This window comes from Chaetodon auriga, chromosome 1 (assembly GCF_051107435.1).
Source record: "Chaetodon auriga isolate fChaAug3 chromosome 1, fChaAug3.hap1, whole genome shotgun sequence".
NCBI lineage: Eukaryota > Metazoa > Chordata > Actinopteri > Chaetodontiformes > Chaetodontidae > Chaetodon > Chaetodon auriga.
In genome coordinates this window covers 27,186,412-27,211,741 of record NC_135074.1, presented here as the reverse complement: position 1 = coordinate 27,211,741, position 25,330 = coordinate 27,186,412, and the positions used below count along the sequence as shown (strand labels likewise).

The following is a 25,330-nucleotide window of genomic DNA, read 5'->3' as shown; positions in this document are numbered from 1 at the left end:
CTCAACTGTGTAAAAATCAAGTTATTTACATTGTTTTGCACAGTAGAGGAGGCTCATTCACACAGAGATAATGATGACATTGAAAACAGATGCCATGTTTTATGTATTTGTTTATCAGCTGATTCAGGAAAACAGCGCAGGGTAAATACCATCGTCTTTCCCACTTGGTACCCATCTGGTTGTAGATCAAGCTCGTCCAGACACTGCTGGATGCCCTCTCTGGTGGCGCTGGTGCCCTCTGGGAGCAGCACCGAGAAGTGATGCACAAAATCCTGCGGAGAGAACAAAGAAAGGTGTTAATGAGAAATCTGAATCTGGCTTTCAGTCCAGGTTTAGTTCCTGCTAAAGCCATCGGTTTGTTTAACACTGATCCCAGGACAGGGTTAATTGAGGATGTATCCACTGCGGCCTTGAATTTACCTCCTGTATCATCTATTTATACAGAAATAAGCCTCGGAGGCACATGTGGTTTCAGGTAAAAGTCCATGCTGTCCATATTTGCAGGGGTTCAAACATCACGGCATAAATATGCTGAACTCCCACTCTTCAGACTGAGGCCCATTGTCTGAATTCAATACACTGTGCACCCTGGGCTGTAGGGGGTGGATAGGGAAACAGATGCTGTGTTTATACAATTACAAGCATGGGGAGTGTTTCAGAGACCCGAGGACAATGGAGAGGCTCTGTTCTGAAGAGCCGGGAAACAGCACAGTCCTCCAAAGTGATACCATGCCCAAGATATTTCTCATTAGTGCTGACCGCAGCACTAAATATGTTTGGAGGAATTTATGGCGAATGAGGATGTTTAATGCTAAAAGCATCTGAGTGAGCTCATCGAAACGGTTACAGTCTTCTGATTCAATTACGAAGATTTGACTAGGAAGTAAATACATAGCATCATTTTTAAATTAGTTTTCATATCTTAGCGGGAACTAATTCCCAGTGGTGGAAGAAGTGAAAGTAGGAATATAACAATGTAAAAAAGCTCTGCAACACAAATTCATGTTCATTTTTCAGACTTGCTGAACACTTGCTGTTTTTTAATGAAACGTCCACTTGTGGTTATCAGTCGTTCCTTGCAGGAAGCTGATTGGTCAAAACCAGTGTGGTTTGACCACAAACTCATCACTTGAAGCCCGGTGGGATGGATTCTCAGCTCTCATGATCTCATGAAGCTGCCTCACAAGGTAAACTAATTACAGTTGTCTGATAAATGTAAGTGAGACATTTGAGTTGAACAATAGTGAAGCTGTCCACAGTGAGGTCTGTGGATTGTCCTGAGCACCTGGGACAAATCCACCACCGTTCAAATGACCCGTTTCCAATGTCTCTGGTGCCATAAATGATTGATTGGTTGTATCAGTGAGGCAGAGGGAGTCTCAGCAGAGAAGATCTCAGACGCACAGCTTAAACTATGAGCACGGCTGCAGGAGATACGCTGCGGTTTCATGGGAAAATAAGTTGTGATTTGGTGAAGTGACTCGCACGCTGACTTAATCTTTGGCTCAAACCTCGACACGACACGTCTGGCACGAACGGACATTCAAAACCACAAACTGGAAACTAAAGTAAGACGAAACTGGAGTGGGAGTGAGCCACTCCCAGACATTTTCTGTCCAAAGACTCACTTCCAATCAGCAGAAAATACGACCTGATTTATTAGTCATGCAGCGTTTCTCACAGGGTTGACGTCACTCTTATGAGGGCCAGTGAGATTGAGACGGCTGCCACCTCACGGCCCACACGATTCCCCCCGGACACGCTGACTCCCGACTCAAACAGCATCAGCCATCGCTGGCACATTAAATCATGGAAACCTGGGTGTCGTATGCGAGCAGCGAGACCGATCGTGCTTCAGTGTTCTGGCCTGCACATGTCTGCGTGGAGGGAACACGTTAACGTCATCTGCTATCGAGCGCTTGTTTCCTGGATAACATGATACTTCGAGAAAAAAGATCCAAATACATGGTGGATGAAGTGGGTCTGTTATAACTCTCAGGAAACTAACATCCTGTACGTTAAAGGGGAAATCCACCAATTTTACACTTTAAGGTCAGTTCACACGTCATGTTCGTGCTACTCTGTGATGTATGATGGAGGAGCCTGATCAATTATCAGCAGGCTCAGTGACAGCTATTTTTTTTTTATCAAAAGCTGCACAAACTGGGGTTGTGGAGTCTGAAATGTGACCATTTACCAGACGTGAAGGAGGTCTAACAAAAAGATGTCTGTAAGAAGTTTTATTATGGGAGGTGCAGAATCCAGTATTTCTGGAGCTTGATGCAGATTAAAGAAAGTCCAGATGTCCTTTGATCTTTCCCCCTGTGATTTTGCACCATTCCTGTCAGAATTTTCCACGACTCGTTATACAACTCTGATCCCAAAACAGCTGGGTCACTGTGTAAAACACAAAAACAAAATGCAGTCATCTGCAAACAAACTGTGTTTACTGACAACAGCTTTCTGAAGTGTTCCTGAGCTCATGTGTTAATCTCCTTTATCCAATCATGTGTTCACAAAGTGGTGAACCTCGCTCCATCCTCGCTTGTGAACGACTGAACCTTTCCAGGATGCTCCTTTCATACCCAATCATGATACCATCACCTGTTACCAATCAACCTGTTGGTTGCTCCTGTCCCAACTTGTTAGAAACATGTTGCTGCATCAGATTCAGAATAAGCAAATATTTACAAAGTATTGTCTTTGTGCTGTTTTCAGTTGAGTTTATGTCAAAAAGGATCAGCAAATTAGCACATCCTGCTTTATTTCTGTTTTACACACCGTCCAAACTCCTTTTGGAATCAGTGTCATGTATGGTCAAACACCACTGGTGGAAAAAGTAATTGAAAGTAATTAACATAATTTTTACAAGTTTTGGATGTAAATCTTAATCTTAAAATCTATCTAGTGACTACAGCTTTCAAATAAATGGAAAAGAGTTGAAATATTTTAACATCTAGTGGAAGAAAAGTACACAGAAGCATAAACTGAAGCACTCAAGCAAGTAGCAAACACTACGTAATTCTTCTGAAATAAACTTTACTGTGTGTTGCTTTTGTTTATGTCCAGCTGTTTGTTTGTTTCTTGTTTTCATTTACTACAGTAAATATGAAATTCTATAAATGACTGTCCACAAGGCGTTTAAAGAGTGTGTAAATGTGTGTGTTACCTTGAAACTGTACTTGATGTTGTAGCCCGACTGCCGGATGCGCACAGTCTCCAGCATACCTGTGTAACGCAGCTGCCTCAGCACCAGGTTATCATTGAACCTCAAGGGCAGCTGAGAGGCAGAGCCAGAGGGGGAGGAAGGAGGCGAGGAGAACGACAGAAAAAGGAGAAGCGACAGGCGGCAGAGGGTACAGAGGGGAGAGGGGGAAATGATAAACAGCTTGAGAAAAAGCTCAAACTTCAAAGGAAATGAAAAATGCTTTGAAAGCTAAACCAAACCAGCCAAAGCGGCCGCGGTCTGGAGAGAGCACACTGTACCTTCTCAGCATTGGAACGGATGCACTTGACAAAATAAGGCTCAGACTGACCCAGAGTCTCCATTAGCTTATTGAGAGAGGCCTGCAGAGAGAGACACAGACAGGAGAGGACAAGTTGTAAAGGCACATGTGGAGGCACACCGCTCCCGCTGCGTCACGGTCGTTTGACAGGCAGCGGCCAAAGTCAGGTGGTTCTGTCACATGTGAGTAAAGATGAAAGCCGCTGCCTCGACCATAGACACTAACAACGTGTCTGCGAAAATGAAAAGGAGAAACCGTGTGTGCAGTACTGTGTGTAAACATGCAGTATGCACATGTGTGTCAGCATGTGTGTGTGATAATTCAGCGGCAGGAGGAATTCAGCCTCCTCCTCCTCCTCCTCCTCCTCCTCCTCTATGGGAGATTAAAGCAATCAATGCAGCACAGGATGTGGGAAGTGAAGTCATCCACGCACGCTGGGGCCAAGGCTGCCCGCCAGAGGGGCCCTGAGCGCTCATCTCCACCTCCGACGGTCGGAGCGCACGCTTCACTTTCAGAGAAATCTGGGACAAAATATCACTTTCTGGTTGGCTTTCTGTCATTTGGGCTGTGATTGAGACCTTTTTCTCACCCGAACATGAGCAGATTATTCTGAGTGCTGATGGAAGCTGCCTCATTTCGCTCTCATCTTTTAAAAGAAGATGAAGAGCAGCTCACATTTTAACGTTTTCCTCTTTGTTTTCAGTAGTTTTCTTGTTCCTGCAGCTGAATGTTTGAGCTTCACTGTGCAGAATGATGCAGTGCAAGGATGTTTTCACACTCATCCGCTGGAGGTTTCCAGAGTTAAAGAGGCGCGTCCAAAAGCATGATTTGTGACATCACTGCGGTCTTGTTCAGACTGCCAGTCCAAATCTGTTGTTTGGCAGATCCAGATTGATTTTAGAAGGTCTGGACAGCAAAAAGGCGTCATTTTTTTGGATGCAAACCACATTTGGAGGTGGTTTGAAATGCGAGTTCAATCAGGTTTCTACAGATGCGTTGCAGTCCGGATGATCTGGGGGCTGATATCGGATTCAAAGTGTCTTTTTCATCACTCACGGCGCAGCAAACAACAACGACGTCAAATCCAGAGTGACGGAAACCAACATCCAAATACACACCGGCTGCTGAGCTTGTCTGCCGCGATGGAGAAGTTCTGCAGCAGGGCGAGACGACGGAGCGGCGTTTTTCATGCTTCCATGTTGGAAAGTCACGCCACCAGCGCCCATAGCTACTGACACCGATGTTGTTACCACAGCAATCCATGCAGACTGGTCGGCCATGTCTGGACACATAAATGTGTCAGAAACAGTGCACAGTCCGTCTTAAAAATCAGATTCGCCCGCAGTCTGAACAAAGCCAAACAGCGTGGGAGTCAGTCCTGGTCCAATATTCAGCTGATGAGTGCAACGTGGAGTAATAATTGAATGATCGTAGATTAATGAGTGAGGAGCAGTAGATGTTGTTTTAAGGATTTTAACAAGATAATAGAACTTTATTTTAACAGACTGTTTGTCTTGTCTTTCTGCTGGAGTCACGGCAGTCACCTGTTTTCATGGACTCGCCTCCTCATGACTGAACATCAGGGAGGAAAAGGCAAACTTTCTACTTTCTCACCAAATCAAAAGTATTTTTCATGAGGCATTTCTTCAGCTTTTTTCCCTTAAATTTCCAGACATGACGTCATACTTTTTAAGACTTTTGGGTGGGTGTGTGAACTACGTAATAGACTTCGCACAGATTATGGACAAATCCAGGGAAAGACCGTGGACAGTAAAGGCCACGGGCAGGCGGACTGACAGAGGGATGTTTCCACCGGGGCCGGTTGTGACGGACACACCTTGTTTTTATCGCATTCACAGCTGGAGGGAGATTCCTCCTTCCAGCTCGGGCTGATAGTGTTATTTTTAGGGTGGGAGCACTGACTGGCAAATCATCTGTGTGTGTGTGTGTGTGTGTGTGTGTGTGTGTGTGTGTGTGTGTCTGACCTGGAACTGTGCGCTGATACTGGGGGGTTTCTTCTTCTTGTGGAGGTGAAGCAGGGACTTGGTGATGCGGTCGTGAAGCGCCAGGTTGCTGAGGTACTTCATTGACTTGACATTCAGTAAATGCTGCAGGCGTGAAGTCAGAGTCAGTTGATAACCGATAACGTGACACCACACTAGAATCTACACCCCCTTTAATGATAAAATTAAGATGAGCTGTGCTGTACCTTCGGGAGAACTGGCTTAGATTTGTAGTTTTTGTTCCTCCTGTTCATAAAAACAAAAAAGAGAAGTGAGCCTCATCTGTTTTCAGCCACAAAATCCCTCGTTTTCCGCTTTAAATCAACAAGTGAGAGGAGTCTTTTTCTTAACTGTCAAGCAAAAAGGTCAACAAAGCGTTAAATTAATTCCAGAAATTCCTCCCGAGTGGGTCGTATCCCTGTCAATAACTTTATTCATCCCTGTGGGGGAATTCTCTTTTCACTTGTTGCCCTCCACAGGGAGGTCAGAGGTCAGGGTCAGCGGCAGAACAGCCCCCTCGGAGCTGGTAGGAATGCAGTGATCACTGGAGGACGCTTCAGCGGGGCAGATGTTTGCTGACACTGAGTTTGAACTCCACTTTTAAGGATGTCTCTCGACCACACAGCTGACCAAAACAGCAGAATAAAATGATGCTGACAATAGTTTTACCTTTAACAGTCGGAAAGAAAACCATAAAAAAACACTACAATGATATCATCTCTAACTGTGGATGCGTCTTGTTACTGACATGAGGATGTCGTGGGCTCTCTCCAGGAGTTTGCTGCTGGCGGAGTTGACAAAGATGCCGTCTTCTTCTGTGGTGGAGCTGCCGGAGGACAGGCGGCTCTGTCGAGCCACACGGCCGTTCCAGCCGAGGCCCGGAGAGCCCCTTCAACCAAACACAGGCAGGCAAATAACAGTCATCAATGAGGGAAAATTAAACCTCACACAAAAAACGCTGAAGCAAAGTGAAGGTCATTTCCATAGATACAATAACTGATCTACAGATTATTAAGAAAGAGCTTGACACACATTTATAAGTGGAAAGCAGTAAAAGGATAATAAATTTCTAAATTCATTTTTACAGCCATTGACCTCCTTCAACTTTTACAAAGAAAGAGTAGTAAGAAATCCATTAACTTCACTGAATTTAGTGCTGAGGATTACTTCATAAGCAGCTACTGCAATAGTCAGATGATCAGTTTTACAGTTTTTATGTCGAGCTCGGAGCTGCAATTACATGACACAGTTTTCTAGATGCAGTGATGAGACAACAATCAACTAAGATCTCTTGGGCCTGTGAGAGTTCCTTAAATAACTGTCTGACAGCCTGGTTTTATCTACAGATGCACTGATTCATTGATTTTCACTGCTTAACTTATTGTTCAGTCTTTTGTTGTTGTTGTTTTTGTCTTTTTTGTCCTTGTTGAACTGTATGTCTTTTTTCCTTTGCAAGTATATTGAGTGCAACGTTTAAACTGGAATCAGACTCCTTGTATGTGCACACCTACTTGGCAAATAAAGCCAATTCAGATTCTGATAAGAAAAATAAATAATAAATAATAAATAATTGTGCAGCAGCGACTGGGTAAAAAACATTTTATCTAAATCTTTTCAATGCAGCATCAAATTGGCGTTTAAATTCCAGTACAAAGCAACACAACTGCATCAAATGAGAACAAAATGTAAACACTCAATCAGAATTAAGTCACAAACTGGATAAATTAGATCATAATTCACACAAGACGGATAAACAAGCAAATTATTAAAAACAATCCCAAAGCCGGCTATCCGAAATCCGATATCAGCATCAGATCGGTGCATCTTCTATCAGTGTGTGAAAGGTCTCAGACACACATCAAACACCTGATTCCACTCTGGTGCGTAAAACAAAGCTGAGGGAGAGGATTGGTGGATAGATCTGTTGTAGCTGAGCTGTAGGGAAGTGTAACCTCCCGTGTGTGTAACTTTAAAATTAAACAAACAGAGCCTTGGACATGTTTCCCCTGAAGGAGTGCCACCAGCAGGGGCAGCAGTTTCCACGTTCTGCCCTGGCAGCAGACAGAGGAATTCACCCCACACAGAATCTGACACAGTTTACTGAAGCCTCGGAGGGTTTAAGCCTCAGGCCTGAAGGTGAAACCTCAGCACCTGCCCAGAGCGCAAACAAAAACACGGGCGGTCAGGTCACGGTTAAAACCATTAACCATTCTGAACTATTTAAGGCCAGAGGAGAGGACAAGAGAGGAGGAGAAGCAGGCAAGCTAAAAAAAGAAGGAGCGAGAATTAACACTGAGTTTATCTGCAGCAGCAATTTATCCCCGATTCAGCTCTTTGTTTTGCTCCTCGTATCATCGTCTGTGTTTTTACAAGAATTTCTCCTTTGAGTTTACAAGCCACACTCCACGACACACAGACTGCAGCAGCGAGATGTTTTTGGCAGCTCAAACTGTGTTATTAGCAGGGGCTGAATCATTCCTCGAGAGAAAACGAGGTGGGACAGGAGCGCGTGGAGAGGTTTTTAGAGGCTAATGAAAGTGAAAGTCAACAGATACAGACCAGCAGCTGAGGCGGTTCAGCTTCTGGTGCTGCAGATTTGAGCCAGTAGTTTGGGATAAGAAGTCCGATCAGTAAACGGAGCTTCAGCGTTGGCAAAGCTGCACTTTGTGTCTTTGGGCTAATTATGTTAGCATGCTAACATCAGAGCTTCAAGTGCCTGCTGTCAGCCAAAAAGCTGATTATTCAAGTCCAGACGGTTTCTTTATTAGACTGATTTTTGATTCTAATAAAACAGTTCTGATTAACAGGTTGTGTTTCGCTGTGTGTACATTTTACAACCATGAGCCTCCTCTTCAAAACAATGTGAGCATGATGATGAGAAACGTGTCCATCTGGCTGTATCAGTCCCACCCCCACATGCTCTACATGAACGTGAGTTTTTGCATGAGTAGAGGGCAGAGAGTCGACTTCAGTGTTTGACAAGTATTGGCGAAATAACTGATGACAAAACACATGAAGAACTGTACTGATTGCACAAGCAGGGGACATCCTCGATGGCCAGGAGCGTAGCACAAAGTCCTGGACCCTGTGCATGGGTAATCACTACGGCCAGTCTTTCTCTGGGGTGCATGCCGCCAGATCCCCCCAGCCGGCTCTATAACATGCTAAACCTAGATGGTGAACACCGTAAACATTATACCTGCTAACATAATTACATTATCAACGTTAATGTTAGCATTAGCATGCTTATGTTAGCATTTAGCTCAAAGCACACTGAACCCCAAATGTCAAATTCCTTGTCTAAACACCAGAAAAAGCTCATTCTGATTTGAAAATAGTATTTTCTCCTCAAAATACTGAGTTAAAATCTGAAACACATTGTGGAGACAAGCTGAAAATAGAAACCAGGTGTAAAGAACAACAACAGAGGTGTTGCTGGCCTCTCCATGAGTTTTTCTCTCTATGAGAAACCACAGAGGAGACCCAGAGGACGCTTCTCTCACAAAGCCAGTCCACTGTCCCTATCACAGTCTGGGGTACACACTCCCACAGGAGTAATACATTTGATTTGTACTACCAGCCTGCATTACATTACAATAATACAAATTACAGTGGAAGTCCCCAAAAGCTCCAGCATGCAAGTGTAAATCAAAGGCTCTGGATTTACAGTTACTCCTGGGTTTATGCTCTCCCCTGTTGCTTATCGCTCTCAGTAAAAGGTGATAGTACAACATGCCTCTTGTAGTGTTCGTCTCCACAGTCTCTGAGTGCCATAAAGCACCACACTGTCCGCTGCTGTGTCCAGCCGACAAGCACCCTGCAGGGACTGAGTATTTATCACTCCTCTCCAATGCATAGCTCCGACTTTACATCACAGAGGAAGCAGCTGCACAGGGCTTAGTGCTCTCCTCGCATGCAGAAGATGAGTGTGCATGAGTGTGTGAGTGAGAGGAAGAGACAGAGGGGGAGGGCAGAGGTTGCAAATCACATTAAGGGGGAATTTTAACAGCTCCAGACTGAGCTCCTGTGTAACAAAAGCCGTCTTGTACAAGCCGCTATGTGCTACCAGTCGTGGTCTTGAGCCGCTAATCTCACAGTCCGCAGCTAATTAGAGGAGGTGGTGGACCGGGGTCTCAGCGGGGTGGCACGAGAGCAACGCTCGGGGTCACAGCACAGTCTTCACTCTCTGTTTTAAAGGCACGTCAGGTGTGTCTCAACGCCAGGGGTGAATATCGCTGCAAATGATTTAAATACATATGACTGAAAGTATGACAGAGACGATGCAGGAAAGGCGTAAAGGGGTTTGTTAACAAGCTCCAGAGCTCTTGGTCACATGCATGTAGATCAAATACTAAGTTAAAGGACGGCCTGGAGGTTTAGGGGTGAAGACTGACAACGAACCACAACGACACAAGCTGGGGACCTTCGTTCCAGGTCGTTCCAGATCTCCCTCTCCGCATTTCCTCTTCTGACTGTCCAATAAATATAAGCACATATAAATATATATGGTAGTTATTTCTGCTGACACTTTTTATATGTCTCTGTCCCTTTTCAGCAGGTTTGTACCCTTGATTTTAAACATTTATTGTCCTGTTTTGTCTTCACTGTTGTGTTGTTATTGTTCAGTATTTCCATCCCTCTGTATGTCCTCTACATGTGGGCGCGTTTGACAATAAAGTCGACTTCGACTCAAATGCTGGAAAATAAGCAACAAAAGCTTTGGAGGAAGGTCATTCTACCCCGCACCGTTCACGGTTGAATAGACGACATTTAAGATAAAGAAATATCCTTCAAAAAAACTGTGTTTTTGTCTCACATCATCTTTTTTTTTATTCTTGCTTTGTTGTCGTATCTCATCAATGCCGTCATCAGACTCTGGCTTTGGATTGTGGATCCATTTCTACATATTAGGAACGCATCACATTAATTTCCTAAAAACTCCCCCAGCTTGACCTGACAAGTGACTGGAAGCAACAACAAAGCTTAAAACACACACACACACACACACACACACACACACACACACACACACACACACTCTTACCGTGGGGATTTCTCGTTGATGGTGTTGCTTCCCTGAAGGTCTGACAGCGGCGTACGTGGACTCTTTCGGGTCACACCTGATCACGAACAGACAGGTTGGCGTCATGTGAGAGAAGACAAAAACACACACCCACGCACACGCACACACACACAAAACACACACACACAAAACAGACAAACAAATCCTTGAAAGCCTTCCCAAGCGAAAAACACACCTCTGACACCATGTGACACTCGGGTGTTATTGCAGTGAGTGGTATGTGCCTTTTCATTGGACGGATTATCTACTGCGGATGATTTAATGATGAAACACAGATCTGTGAGGTTAATAGTGAGTTTCTCTTGTTAGTGTCGAATTCAGGACGATAACACTGAAGAGTTACTTAGAGTTTATTTAAAATACCAATATCTTAAACACATTTTGTCTCATAATGAATTATCTAATGGAGTGAGACAGGACGTAGACTTTCAGGTCAAACTAAAGAGAGTTTAAACAGTAAAACTCGGAGCAGAAGCTTTGTTACATTACTAAAGTGTGATGGCTGGGTTTTTGGCAGTGATGGGCTTCCGTACTCTTCACACAGCAGCCGATCACGGTGATGAGAAATCAGCGACATCTACGGTGTGTTAGCCTACTTAGAAAGCAGTCTGAGAGAGCATTTTATCAGGTGACTGAACAGTGTACCGTTTTCTGTTTCATCACTTTGTACAACATTTTCACTCTCATCTGGAGCTGCAGGGTGGCACAAAACAAAAAGACACAAACACATCAGAGCGTCATGAAATGCGACCTTTCAGAGGAGCGTGTGAGGCCGGCTGTGTGTCCTCCACCGCGTGTGAAGCTGCCTGTGAGCAAGTTAGTGATGATAATATAAGCACCTGTATCATGTAGCCCCTCTACACCTTCTACCACCATCACCAGCCTATGTGGTGTTAGCGACAGGGATTACAGACGTGTGCTGTGCTGGACAAGCAAACGCACCCACTGCCCAACAGACAGGACCGGACATGAAAGTGGAGATGTGTGATATTACTGACGAAAAACAGAAGAAGAGAAAGTGACGGACACCTGGAGGTGTTACTGTGTTGTTTCCCCAGACCAACGTGAGCCGACAGAGCAACACAACCATGCACTCACCTGCTAGCCTGTTACTAGCACAGAGTTAGCGACAGGGTGGCTGAAGCATGCAACATGCGAGACAAGACGAAGAACAAATGCATGCAGGTGCGTAAGAGAGGAGGAAGAGGGAGACAGAGGGAGCGGAGGCCAACAAGCATCTAGTCTACTGATAGAGAAATCAAATCACAAAGCAGGAAATAAAAACTTTGTGACTCTCGAAGTTTGGACATTCTTATGATTTTGATGTCTTTTTGGCTTGACTTTGGCTGCAGCACAGTGCAGTAAAGTTGGCGATGTTGGTCAGCCTCGTCCCTACAGTTTCCCCGAGTCAACACCAAAGTAGGAGTAGTTGTTAATTGTTGTATTGGCAGCCTTACTGTACTTCTCCTCCTTGCATCTCTGCAGGATCTCTAAGCTTCTCTGATGCACAGGGTGCTGCAGAAAGCTAAAACTATCCACACTTTTCAAAACTGCACAGGGAGCAGCGTCATCATGCCCTTGGAGAAGCAAAACAAAAGAAAAAAAAAAACAGAGAAGAGAGAAAAAAAATACACAAGGAAAGAGAAGGGGGGGAAAGAGAGAAAGAAATGACAGATTAGACAGCGAAGAAGAGGAGATCAAGAGATGCAGTCGTCTACTGGAGAGATACCTGTGCAAGACTTTTGGACAGAAGATGACTGACATTCAAAACTGCAGTTGGTGGCAGCAGTAGGATGTTTGTCATTGTTGTTCTGTGTGTAGGTGTTCGATCCCCCAAAGGCACTTCCATGCAATGTCTTCGAGAAGTTTTTCTGCAACCTGATTCTACAGTCTTTGTCCTAATTTTACTTACATTTAGCTCAGAATCATGTTAAAAACAATAAAAACTTCACTATAAGTCAAAAGCAGAACTGTCAATTTGCAGAAATGCTTCAGAAGACATGTAAAAAGTTCCCTTGGGTGATGCTGGTATCTTTAGAGTTCAGTCAGAAGGGTTTCTAAAAGATATCTAAAGATAAGCAAAGGACACAAAATCTATTTTCACATAACACCAGCTACATGTAACACTGCACAAGGGTGGAGAGGGTGCAGAGCCAGAGTCTGATTCCTACGATGGCAGCGCCGGAAGAACATCTGATGGTGACATCTACTGCATATCAAGTACAGCTAGAGTAACATCTAAAGGAAAAGAAGGCATTCATAGAGAGACACAGCTGAGAGAGACAAAGAGCAAAAGCTACTGTGGATACCAGGCAGCACTACGAGCACTACGCACACGTACTACAGAACAGCTGCTGAGACAGTATATGGCGGAGATAAAGCCAACTATATTGAACGTAGAGGACGAAATCAGAACTGCGTGGCATGTGAGCATAGAGCACTGTGCGTGGCAGGAACACTGGAGCTAACAGGCTTGAGCTTCAGCAGACGACTCATTAAATAACCTGTATTCTCCTCTCTAGATTTAGTAGTTTGCTAGTTTAAACCTATTCTCGTCGTGCTAAGAAGTACCCGTGATGCTCACATGGCATTCAGTCACATAATTTCCCTCTCTGAGGATTCTTTGGTGCTGTTTTGACACAGCCTGAGCTTCACATTAACCACAGATTTTTATCATTTTGAGCATTTATTCTAACATAATCGACCCCTAAAAATGGTGCAGCTGCAAAATGCTGTAAATTAATACTATAGGTGCAAATTAAATATCAGTCGTTGCCTTAACATAATAAAATGAGCACAGACATTTTAGAGTTTCCATTAGCGAGAGCTCACCGGTCTTCTTCTGCGTGTGTCTCTTCCCAGCCTCTCTGAAAGCCACCAGGGCCCTGAAGTAGGCTCGGAGGACCGCCCAGCGGAACATGGCCGACGGGTCGATGCCCATCAGCCCGCAGATGAAGGCGCTCTTGCTGCTCTTCAGCAAAGCCACGATGTCCGGGCGCATGTGGTCGGTGTTCTTCTCCCTGAAGTCCTGCAGGTGTGACGCACAGCGGTGTTATTTTCTTACTTTGTTGGCTTCTGCCAGAGCAGTTGGGTAATTTAGTGTCGTTTCACACACAGAGTGGGACATACATGTGCTGAAAAAGATGAAGTTATACCGAAATATATAAGCTCAATCTCAATTTTGCTTCTTAGCTTCCCACCATTTCCTCCAACTTAAACAGAATTCCGCTATGGAGGATTTTTCCTGGTTGATTGCGTGTGACGGGCCAAAGCAGAGCTGCTTTCATGCCAGGAACTCTGCATATAAAAGCTCAGACCTGCACAATAGGTGAAAGGGTCCCATATCTTAATTTGATTGTGTAATATAGAAAAAGGGATTAACATGCCTCCTCGTTGTGATGTGAGATTTAACAGCCGTTCCTCTCTGGCTGCACAGAAAAGCACCGACAGCATCCTGTTTAGGTTTTATGTTCTGCTGTCACAGAAATACAGTTTGAATAAATGAGTGTGGGAGGTTTTAGTATATTTTCTAAGATGTATTTTATCATGTTCAGGTCTCTGTGTGTGTTCTGCGTTCCTGGCTGCAGGACAATAAAGTTAAAGGGTATTAGTATTATAAATAGGTGATGTTTTCACATGTTGTTTTGGATCTGAACTGAAACCCACGAAGGCAGCAGCAGACCAGCAACTCGTGTGTCCTGCGACGTAAAATGTATGTTTTTCTCAAAGGAGTCTGGTGGCTTTGAGCAGAGCTGCTTCTGCTTAAACAAAAAGGATTTCGCTCTTTAAGAATGAGGTTTTTCTCTGTAGGGATCCTTTCCATAACGCTGTCAGACACTTAGAATAACAATCAGAGCCCATCAGTGGCTAAATCACTTGCAGTGGACGCACTCCGACGGGCGCATTTGCACACAAGGATTACGTTTCAGACGTCGCAGCTGTTTCGCTGCTGCTGGCTGACGTGATGAACTGGACCAGTGTCAAAACCTTTTGTACCTATGAGTCATTTAGACTCCAATATGTAATAATAGGGCCTGGGATAAAAAAAAAAGGAATTACCTTTTACTTTAACATGATGTCCCACAAGATTTAACAATTTATTCTTCATTTTTTTAACTTACGATTAGAAAAAATACAGCTCTTGTGTGAGAAAAAGTCTTTCTCTCCCACCACAAAAGCTCAAAAAGCAGGAAATCAAAGTTGAGCTCGGCGGCTTTTTCTCTTCCCTTTCTGTCTAATCAATGACTCGGTGTGGAAGCGAGGATCACGCTCACCTTGACACCGTACTTGACCTTGCCAGCATAGTGTCGGATGATGAAGGCGGGCTCCATGACGGCAGGGAACTCGATGTAGCTGTTCCCCTCATGCTGCCGCTTGAACTTATCCAGCAGAGTCTGGTTGGTGGCTTGAGGGAAACTGAAGTAAGAGGACAGAAGAGTTTGATTTGAAGAGCGATGGGCGTTTGCATCTGTATTTAACATGAAGACACACTGCGGGTGCACTGGTTTAAGCTGTCATCATGAACACTGCGGCATTAATCGCGCTGAATTGATCACAATGAATTTATGACGCGACTTTTTCCATCACGACAACAGCACTGGAAACATGGCGCTTTAACGAGATCTGATCTCTAACCAGTTTTGACATTTTATTCTCTGACGTCACAGGCGGAGGATTATCATTTAAAGCTGATCTCGGCTCAGATATCCCCTTAGTCCTTTAATGCGAAGAGCCAGCAATTCTGCAGAAAATCAACAGCTTTCAGGAAGAGAAGAGGGGAAGAATGAGACACCAGGGGTTTTGGAGCGGGGTGAAACCTGAGCTACGAAAACAACACAGCCAAAGACTCTGGACTTTCCAGCTCTTCCATGTGGGAGGAATTTGATTCAGAGTCCAAATGGAGAAGAGGGGGAAATAAAGGAGGAAATATATTGTTGGGAAAAGATAGTCACAGCATAGTCATGAATCTGAAAGGATTAAATTTACTCTGCAGCTCCTTCTTACACTGAATGTGATCACATTTCAAAGAATGTGTGAGCAGAAATGTACGAACGTTGAACACGTTTGAACACTTTCCCACACAGCTGTGCAGTCATTAATATGTTTCCTCAAGGTAGGATGGAGATTACATGCGCCCTCTGTTTAAGTGTTAAGAGCATAAAAGATGAGTTTTTCTGAGGCCTCATGCCCCCCCCGCTGTAACACGCCCCTGTTCAAACTGCCCTCCATGCGCCTCACCTCATCTGTTGTCATTATACAAGCTTCATATTTTCATTAGCTGCCTCCTACAGTGACCAGCGCACCGAGCTGATCCATGGTGGGAGCTCTCCTCCGACTGAAAACAATGTTCATGTTGTTCTTTACAGCAGTTTTAATACTGTAAATGTTTGTTGAGAAACCAAAAAAACAAAAGAGTGACAAACAATGATTTATTCGCCTGTAGAAGCTGAAGCTGAAGCTCTGATTTCGCCTCCTGTTGGCAGCATGTGTCCATCACCCGCTGCAAACTCAACAATAATCAGACAAATGTATTTGGTTATAATGGACTGCGAAAACATCTTTCATTGGTTTTTGGCCACTAGGGGGCATAAGAAGTCCAAAACGAGTTGGATGGGACGCTGTCGTCTATTGAAGCTAGTAAGAGACAGAAGTAAGTAGGAAGTAAATTATCTCTATGGTTGTCTTTGGATGTGAGATATTCATCTTTCTTTACCAGCCCGTCACCTGGTCTGTCTGCAATCACACCAAAACAAAGAGCTGAAGGAGGCTTAAAGGTCAAAGGTCCCCTGCTGGAGTCAAACAGGGGAAATCACAGCTATACGTTAGGTCTTAACGGTTCAACTGTCAGGACGTCTTCCAGTTTTACTTCAACCTGCCAGAAGCTCGTGATGAAGGAAAACAAAATGAATCAGACAGGCTGAGAGACGCACTTGCACTCTTCGTCCAGTAGGTGGAACAGCGCCGTGGGCTTCTTGCTGATCAGGTTAATGCAGCCTGTGTTGTCGATGTAGTCGATGTTGTGCCAGCTGATGCCCTCGGCTCGATATTCCTCCTGCAGGCACACAAACAGAGAGCTCAGAGTCAGTGACGCCTTCAGCCATACTTTGTTTCCACGCAATGTTATTTGAGTTCTTCCTGTGAGCCGGGAGACGTACACAGCATGGCAAAGACAAAATCTGCATAAAGATATGAATTATCAAAGTGTCATGATAACCGGTGCTGTGTGGGTCGGGCTGCTCTTTGAAATACTTCAATCAAAGCATCAGCGCTGCGAGCACGCATGCTTTCACGCTGTCTCGCTCGCTCGTCACATCCTGCCGGGCCTCTTGGCGGTTTAACAATGAGAGAAGCATTCAGAGCATCTGTCAGTGCTCCTCCTCATGCATGTTATTTTCCTGCGTTCCTGGGAAAGAGATTTAACCAATAAGGACGTTAATCCAGAGGAGGTTTAATAACAAAAACACTCGAATTTCCTTTTGTCTTCCTCTCCTGCTACCCAAAAGATAAAAACAAAGTGAATTACTGTGTCTTCCTCTGCTACCTGTAGGAAGAAGATCCTTTCAGTATCAAATAATGGAGCCTACAACAGTAGGCAACAGTCTTTTGCAATGAATTCTTAGCATTTGCTGAACTTTTTGAATACAAACCAACTGATGTATGTATTTTTATTGAGATGTCCTTCACTTGCGCCCCACACACAGTTTAATACTCTGCTGTCTTAGAAGGTATAAACAAAAGTGAATTATTTTTTATTTGATATACAGTATATGTTCAGTGTCACCTGTGTAATCCTGTGAAGTTTAATGTCGGGCTGCAAACCAAATTTCCTCCAGGATCATAATAAAGTTAAAGCTAAAGATCACGTCTGTCATCTCATCCGTCCACAACATAAACATCTCAACACATGATCGTTATCTTTGACGGAGTAACTCACTAAAGGTTTTTCATCGTGTCCTTTAATAAGTCACAACAGTCACACTGTTGCTGGGAACGATAAAACAGACACCTGTGCAATATAATCCAACACACCAGCACTGGAATAAACATTATAATATTCAATTTGCGTGTCAGATGGGTGCTGACTCAACCCTTTGGTAATCACTAAGCTGTGGTTTGTGGGTTGTGCTGTGTTGTATTGGACTGTAGTACACTGCACATGATACCATATCCACCCCCGCGACATGCCTTTAAATTATCCTCCAATAAGTGCTGTGACTCACTCTTATTTTGACTCAAGCAACGAGAAAAGAAACAGTATCTTGTCTCCAAAATGTGCCGAATCAGCTTCTACGCAACCTCTCTGCAGAGTGTTTCATGTTACTTTACAGTTTGTGTTTACGGCGTTTCAGTAATTTAAGGAGAATCCAGATCTTTAATGAAAGGAGAAACAGCGGTACCACTGTAAAAATACTCTGTTACAAGTAAAAGTCCTCTTTTGTAAGTAAAAGTACAGAAGTATTACCATCAAAATATACTTAAAAAAGGCCATATTTGTGTCAGATCAAAGTTTTTTGTGCATGTAAAACATCTGCAGTGCTGCAAAGCCCAGAGTCCACGCCAAAGGGACAAAGAACACAACTCCTCAACTGCCTCAAACACAGAAGTCTACACACAGCAGAGCGCCACCTCCAGCTCGGCGACCATCCTCCACCCAGGTGACCGTCCCACCCACCTCGCTGTCTGCTGCTGTTACTTGAAAATGTGAACGGTAACGTTCAGAGCACAACGACCAATTTCTACTTTGTTGGCAGCAAGAACACAAGTCTTTCCTCTGCTCCCCCCATCTGAGGATAGATGCAGTGGATTAACTTATTTTTGATGGAAATGTGACAGAAATCTCCCCACAAGGGAGGGAGGCCTTAAGGAGGACTGGAGCTGGAACAGGCAGAGAGAAAGGCGGTGGAGCAGCGGACAGTATGAGACATTAAAGCATGTAAACCTCCTCCAGTAGCAAAGTAAAAGTACTCATTTTGCAGAATGGACAACTTCAGAATCATCTGTGAAATCTCTGGATTATAATTAGTGATGCATTAATGTTGCAGCTGTTAAAGGTGGAGCTAGTTTACATTACTTTATGCACTGCTGGGTAGTTTAACACATCAAAATTTATCAGCTGATTTCTGTTTTCATAATCTGAATCTGCAATTTAAAGTACAGTACATTTACTCTAGACTGGACTTAAGTTTAATTTTGTGGTACTTGCACTGTACTTGAGCACTTTCCATTTATGCTACATTTTACTTTTACTCCACCACATTTCAGAGCTCTGTCTCTACTTCAACCAGCTGTAACGTTAAAGTACTTTTCACATGTTCGAGCGTCAATGATAATGGTGATGTAATATGATGATGTAACACTGACAGAGCCGATTCTGACGAGTGAATACTTTTTACTGGATGTGAGTAAATGATCTGAATACTTGTTCCACTACTGACTGAGACCAACATGTTGAATTAGTATCAGATTAATATAAAGGGTGCACATCTGAAAGGAGGCTTTATTTCCGAGATGTTCATAAATGATTCAGTGAAACAGAGAAATGAGGTCTAATAAGTGACTGGAAGGTGTGTGTTGTGCTTGCCATGTTTGTCATGTACGGAGGGATTTACTTTATGTGTAGCTGAGACAGAGGAGCAAACACTGGAAGACTAAATTTACCATCAATCCTTGCATTTTCCACCATGGAAATCTTCCTTCTCACCGTCATGCTAACAGATTTTAAAGTCAGATAAGAGCTGTTTTACCATCTCAGATGAGCCAAATTCAGTCTGAAGTCAACCTGACAATTACTGTAGCTTCAGTTAAGATCAAGTTAACTCCTCATCATACCGCAGTATCACACTATAAATACCCTTTATTAATCCCACAGCACAGAAATATGCAGTCTTACAGCAGCAAAACAGATAGTGTAATAGTAAGAAGGATCATTTAAAAAAGTCATAATTAAACAACAAATCATACTGAAATTCTCTTTTTCCATCTCATATCTTTCAACAATGTGATTACTGACAGGGAGGTTGTTAGAAAAGGTCGGAAAATAGAGCAAAAGAAGAAAATAAGTACTATTCCCCCTTTAAATGACCATCAATGTGCCCTTAGGCAAACCACTTGGCTCCTAACCGCTCCAACACAGTGACTCATTGGTCGAGAGATGAATGGAAATATACTGTAACTGTAGACGAGGGTGTGAAGCTGGCTTCAGCGGAAATATGAGGCATGCCAGCTCTCGGTCAAACTATCCTGGTTGAATCATTTTCAGAGGCTTTCAGGCTGCCTCAGTGGTGCACATCGATTTTTCCGCACACAACTAATGCTTTACTGTACCTCGGCCATTACGAGTCCTAACCGCTCCGGCTTCCTCTGATCGACTCCTTGGTGCAGTCTGAATCATCCGTTATCATATCAAAACCGTGTTATCTGTGTTTGCAGAACGAGCTGAGAACTCGACAGAAATGCGGATTTTATTCAGATAAAACGCATCACGTCTGACAAAAACAACGTGGCTCAAGAACTGTAGTGACACTTTGATCCATGGAAAACATTAGCAATCGATACATAACACATTTACTGATCACTTCACAGAGGACATGCAGAGGAAGAGGATGTCGTGGAAGTCAATATGTTTTAAAGCTAAGTGTCGGGGCTGGTTCAGCACATGTGGCTACGTCGACAGTGCGAGGCCTGAGGTGCAGTGCAGCCAAACGTCCAGCTGACTTTTGCCTTTTGCAGCTCGCAGTGACTTCAGTGTGGCCGGACAGCTGAACGTGTGCATGATGTGTATCCTGTGTGTCTACCCATCAGGAAGTAGATGCACATCAGCTCTGTCCTTATCTGATCGAGTGGTTCTTTACTGCAGGGTTTCAACCTTCTGACGAAACACTCAATGACAAAACATCTGCACACACACACAGACACACGCTGTGTACGAGAGCAGGATTTAAAATAAGACCTACAAAGTGCTATAAAAGATACATACATGTTAGCAGCATCAGTGAAGGAAGAAATGAGTAATGGATGACATCAAGACAAAAACAATCTCATCACAAAATACTACAAGTCCAACACAGAGAACAAAAAGCAGGCTGCCTTCCAAGATGAGAACGCTTTGGCAGCTGTTTTGCTCAAGGCTACATCTATCATGACCTGGATTAGTGCGGCGGCCAGTAGCACAGGAAGTACTGTAATAAGTACATACTGGAAGCTGAAGTCTGCCGATGAACCACTTCAACACGCAGTATGTCGCTTCTGCCACTAGGGGTCTCTCATTCAAAACAATCACAAAAGACGTAGTTCCATGACATCGCGAAGTAGCGTGGGATCATGGGAGTTGTTGTCTAAACAACTTCCACTGCTGATGAAAATCTATCTGATGTGACTCTGGTAGAAATGTTTGCGATAACGCATTGAAGTTTTGTTCACGTTACGTTTAGTTACGATCGCCGACTTCCTTCCTCTGAAGCAACCAGAGGGGGTATGACGCCAAATACAACGCACTGTTACCTTGAATAAAATCATGTATTTCTCTGGGTTTGAACATTGTTGGAAACAATTTGGATAATGTAAGTAACCAGCTCAAGAAAATATATAATATCGGTCTACGAAAAGGTGTTTTTAGACATTTTGATGCCAAAATGTTACATATGATACCTTTAAAGATACTAAAGATGAAAGTTTTTGAATGGTCTGATACCAAATATGTTATGACAAGTAACAAGTACTGCAAGAAAGGAAGGAAAAATAAAAGAAACGTTTGGAGGGAAAGGAAGCACTGACTGACTGACTGACTGACTGACTGACTGACTGACTGACTGACTGACTGACTGGGCGCTTAAAGCTTTGCACGTTGTACATTTATATATATTTTTTCAAACAATAAAAAAAGCATCTGTGGATAAGGTTTGTGTAAATGTCACGTTCATGTCTGCATGATTGAAGCACGCCTGCCTGACAGCTTGTTTGCTTTATGCAGCTTTGAGACTGGAATTCTGGGGCGATTACTTAAAGCCATCAGATCATCTGAAGAGCAAATGTGACGAGTCCTTCATCTACAGCACAATAATTCTGTACTTCACTTACCTTTACCTGCAAAACAAAGAAGTCTTTGAAGTCTCACCTCATGACATAAATCTACAGTCTTGGCATATTTATGACGGGGGGATCAGAGCGGATTTGTGAACAACGAGTGAGGCCGCAGTCCTTCATGTCTTGGTGTAATTCAAGACCTGAATGAAAGCCCCTCAAACATGTCAGGGCAGGCAGCTGATTCAGTCAAACCCAAAGTAAACACAATGTTTAAATCTCACAGATCACGGCTTTAAAAAGCCCTTTGAAGTTAATCAGCTCACTTAAGAGAACACACATCCTCAGCCGGGGTGGTCACAGGCGTCGAGTCACACAGCGGTCAGCTTCAACGCCAACCCCGTTGCATAATGGGATGGAGAGCTCCTCCATTGTTTCAGTGTCATTGTAATGTATGAGCACTGCGAGGCGTGATAAGAATGAGGCGTTTCCTTGGAAATGGTCACAGCCAAAGAACTTAAGCGGGTAAATCTACAATGTGTTAAAACAACAGCTGAGTCATACAGTAGCCCACGAGTTCAGCTCCCGGTTAAAAGCCTTAAATAGGAGGCCACTTCCTCTGAGCTGTCCACCCTCTGAGGACGGGATATCAAAGAGACGTCTTACCTGTTCAAGCTTGAAGATGTGCTGGTTGAAGTAGTGCTGCAGACGCTCGTTGGCGAAGTTGATGCAGAACTGCTCGAAGCTGTTGTTCTCATAATCCTCAAAACCAAAAATGTCGAGCACTCCAATGGACAAGATCTGACAGACAAACACAACACGCAGAATATCCGTCACTCTAAAATGATGCTTATCAGTCAGGCTTTTGGCTCCTGAAATTCCTGCATATCATCGTTATGTCGACCACCGGCCGGCTTACATCACTTCAGAGTTCCTATTGGTGTGCAATGCAAACAGAAAGAAGCTTTTACAGGTATGTTCTCTCCATTGGTCAGTTCCTCAAATGGAGTACAGGTAATTGACCAATTGACCTGACAGCTAATAGTTTGATATTTTCTCTAATAAATAATTTGAGATTTAATTTATGCAGTTTGACTCTACGGTACCACACATGATTTTAACAGAAGATGTGTGCGTTCTCCTACCTTGGTGGTCTCCACCAGGTCCTTGACGTTGAGCAGAGCGTGGTTGATCCTGAAGACGATCCAGTCAAACAGAGCACTGTACAGGGACTTGGCCATGGAGTCTCGCACCGTGCCAGCCTGGAGGTGGATTAAGAAAGGACAAGGATGAGGGATACAGCTGTTTCCAAGCACAGTATTACATGAGAGACACTAATTTATTAAGTAATGTCATTTTATCCCCCATGAACAAATGAGAAACAACATGTTAGTGAGCTTTTGAGCTGCCGGAGGGTGTAACTTTTGCAGCTTCCAGTCTGTACAGATGTGAGAGTGGTACTGCTCTTCTCATCTCTCTCTCAGCAAGAAAGCAACTAAGCATAATTCCCCAAACGTCCAAATATTCCATTAACTTTCTGATGCTTATTTATGCAGAGCCAGAGGTTTGAATCCGGCATTTTAGGTGCCAACTGCTGTTTGATACAACTCCAGATATCGTTCCTCCATCCCCCGCTCGAGCTCATCGTTGCACACATCTGTATTAAACATTAGAGCTTGGCCTTGTAACACTGCACTTTTGTATAAACCCAGCATGAAAAAACAGACAACACTGGCCCAGTTTGAGAAAAGTTACTTCAAAAGCTCTCAAGTTGTGCAGACAGTTTTATTTCTCCTTTATAACCAAACATTTCTTGTGTAAATCACGTCCTCTCTGTGCTGTCAGTAGTCGAAATCTTACTGGAAAATGCACAATGTGTTGTCCTAAAAGGCGAAACTCAGACAAACGGGACAAACTAGACGACTCTCTAGCGCTGACTTTCTGTACTGAAACCCTGGCACACGTTACAGACATGCTGGCAAACTGCACCGTGTCACAGCAGGACGTCCCTGAGCCATTATTAAAGCCATTAGGCAGCCTAACGCTCATCAGGTTGACTCATGAGATCTGGCAACCCGATCCGAGTATGGCACAGTATCATCTGCCAGGCTGTGATGCTGAGGCATGTCCTCATGGAAACAGAGCTCTAATAGATGATATTCAGATGGCAAACACGAACTATTTAGAAGATGGAGAAGTTGCCTTCTTGTGTCGTGTTTGTTAGAATCATATTCATAAACTTTATGTTGTGTGCTGGATCGACATTGTGTTTTCATAAACACAGAGATCATCGGACAAACGCTTCCTCATCAAATTATTGAGGAAAACTTTCTAATTCCCGTATCCGCTGGAAAGATTTGACCTGAGCCTTGGTCTTCAGAGACAAAATAAACCATGGAGTGGCCACTCAAACTTAAAATTCCTCAGCTTCTAAATAATTAACCAGGATATTTTTAGCAACCTCAGACCAAATATGCCTTCCCTGAATCGGACAGATATTATTTTTTGTACTGCATACATACTGTGCTCTAATGACCCGTAAGCTTTTCATTATTCAGAGGAAGTTGGACTTAAAACATTCAGAGGGAAGCAGCCTCATAACTCTGACCAAACGGACGAAACTCATTACACGAATGCTCACATTTCTTTGAGGTTTTCAAGTGTATGATTTCAGTTAACAGGCGATGAGATTGTTGTGACTGTTAGAGCAATATTTACACAGAGACCACCCAGCGCACTACCCAAACAATCACTGTTTGTTCATACGAAAATGGCTCCTAAATATCTAACGCGCCATTACGAGGGCTGTTGGCGTTTTGAAGGGAATGTGCGTAACGAGCCACCATCTTCTGAGGGAGTTTGTGGTAAAACACTGCAGAGACTGTTTCTGAGTGAATATTACATGAAGTTGTATTGGAAAAACACGACTCGCTGTATGTGTGCAAGCAAATATTTAACATCTGACATCACTAGAACGTGAAATAATTGTGCATCCTGACAGGTTTAGAAGCTAACAGTCTGTGTGCATTACAGTATCTGCACGTGTGAAAGCGGCTTCATTCAAACCGACAGGCGTCACATCCACCCTGTTCCCTCTTCTCTTTTCAGACGGCTCTCATCTGCAGACCGTGACGCTTGTTTGTTTTCAGAGTAGGGGTCCCAATGAAAACTGTGGAGGGACTTGAAATGCCTTCCGTTCTCTCCAAACAGAGCGAAGGACTCCGTGCATGTGTGTGTTTCTGAGAGTGTGTCGGTGTGTTCGTGTGTGCGTGTCCGCGGGCTGAACGCTGCAGAGACACACGGAGCAGGAGGGAGATCCGGTGCTGGTGCACGCTGTCCTGTAAACATGGCCGGGTCAGGCTGAAGAGACGAGCTGGCAAAATGCCTTCAGTCGCACTACTGAGTATGATTATTCATCTGAGCTTAAAAAAGTCAAGTATACAAACTACAGTATGCAGTATACATCATTTAACATTTAACTGGAACATCACAAACCTGACGTTCTAGCACTGCTGCGTTATTTAATATTTCGCTTATATCCACGACATCTGTGCAAATATCCTGTGCAGTATTACATATTTCTTCTACTGTGTTATACATTTTCTACTGTGCAATAGTACGACTTTAGTTTTTTCAATTTTTGTATATAATGTACACATATAAATGGTTAATAGATAAATAATAGATCTCACAGTTTCTCTGAACCTTCTGTGAAGATT

At 43.6% G+C, this 25,330-nt stretch overlaps 1 protein-coding gene across 7 annotated transcripts in view; it reads right to left on the bottom strand.

Moving 5' to 3' along the window:
- Positions 1-25,330, bottom strand: part of myo9aa (myosin IXAa) — a 101,302-nt gene that overhangs the window by 13,887 nt on the left and 62,085 nt on the right. For all 7 annotated transcript variants that reach the window (XM_076732549.1, XM_076732553.1, XM_076732562.1 and 4 more), the window contains 13 exons: positions 22,757-22,873; positions 22,278-22,412; positions 16,523-16,644; positions 14,867-15,008; positions 13,425-13,620; positions 12,050-12,169; positions 10,554-10,629; positions 6,258-6,398; positions 5,716-5,755; positions 5,492-5,614; positions 3,487-3,567; positions 3,170-3,280; positions 150-272 (listed from right to left, as the gene is read on the bottom strand). In XM_076732549.1, coding sequence (XP_076588664.1) covers positions 150-272; positions 3,170-3,280; positions 3,487-3,567; positions 5,492-5,614; positions 5,716-5,755; positions 6,258-6,398; positions 10,554-10,629; positions 12,050-12,169; positions 13,425-13,620; positions 14,867-15,008; positions 16,523-16,644; positions 22,278-22,412; positions 22,757-22,873 — 1,527 coding nt within the window. The remainder of the gene's footprint in view (positions 1-149; positions 273-3,169; positions 3,281-3,486; positions 3,568-5,491; positions 5,615-5,715; positions 5,756-6,257; positions 6,399-10,553; positions 10,630-12,049; positions 12,170-13,424; positions 13,621-14,866; positions 15,009-16,522; positions 16,645-22,277; positions 22,413-22,756; positions 22,874-25,330) is intronic.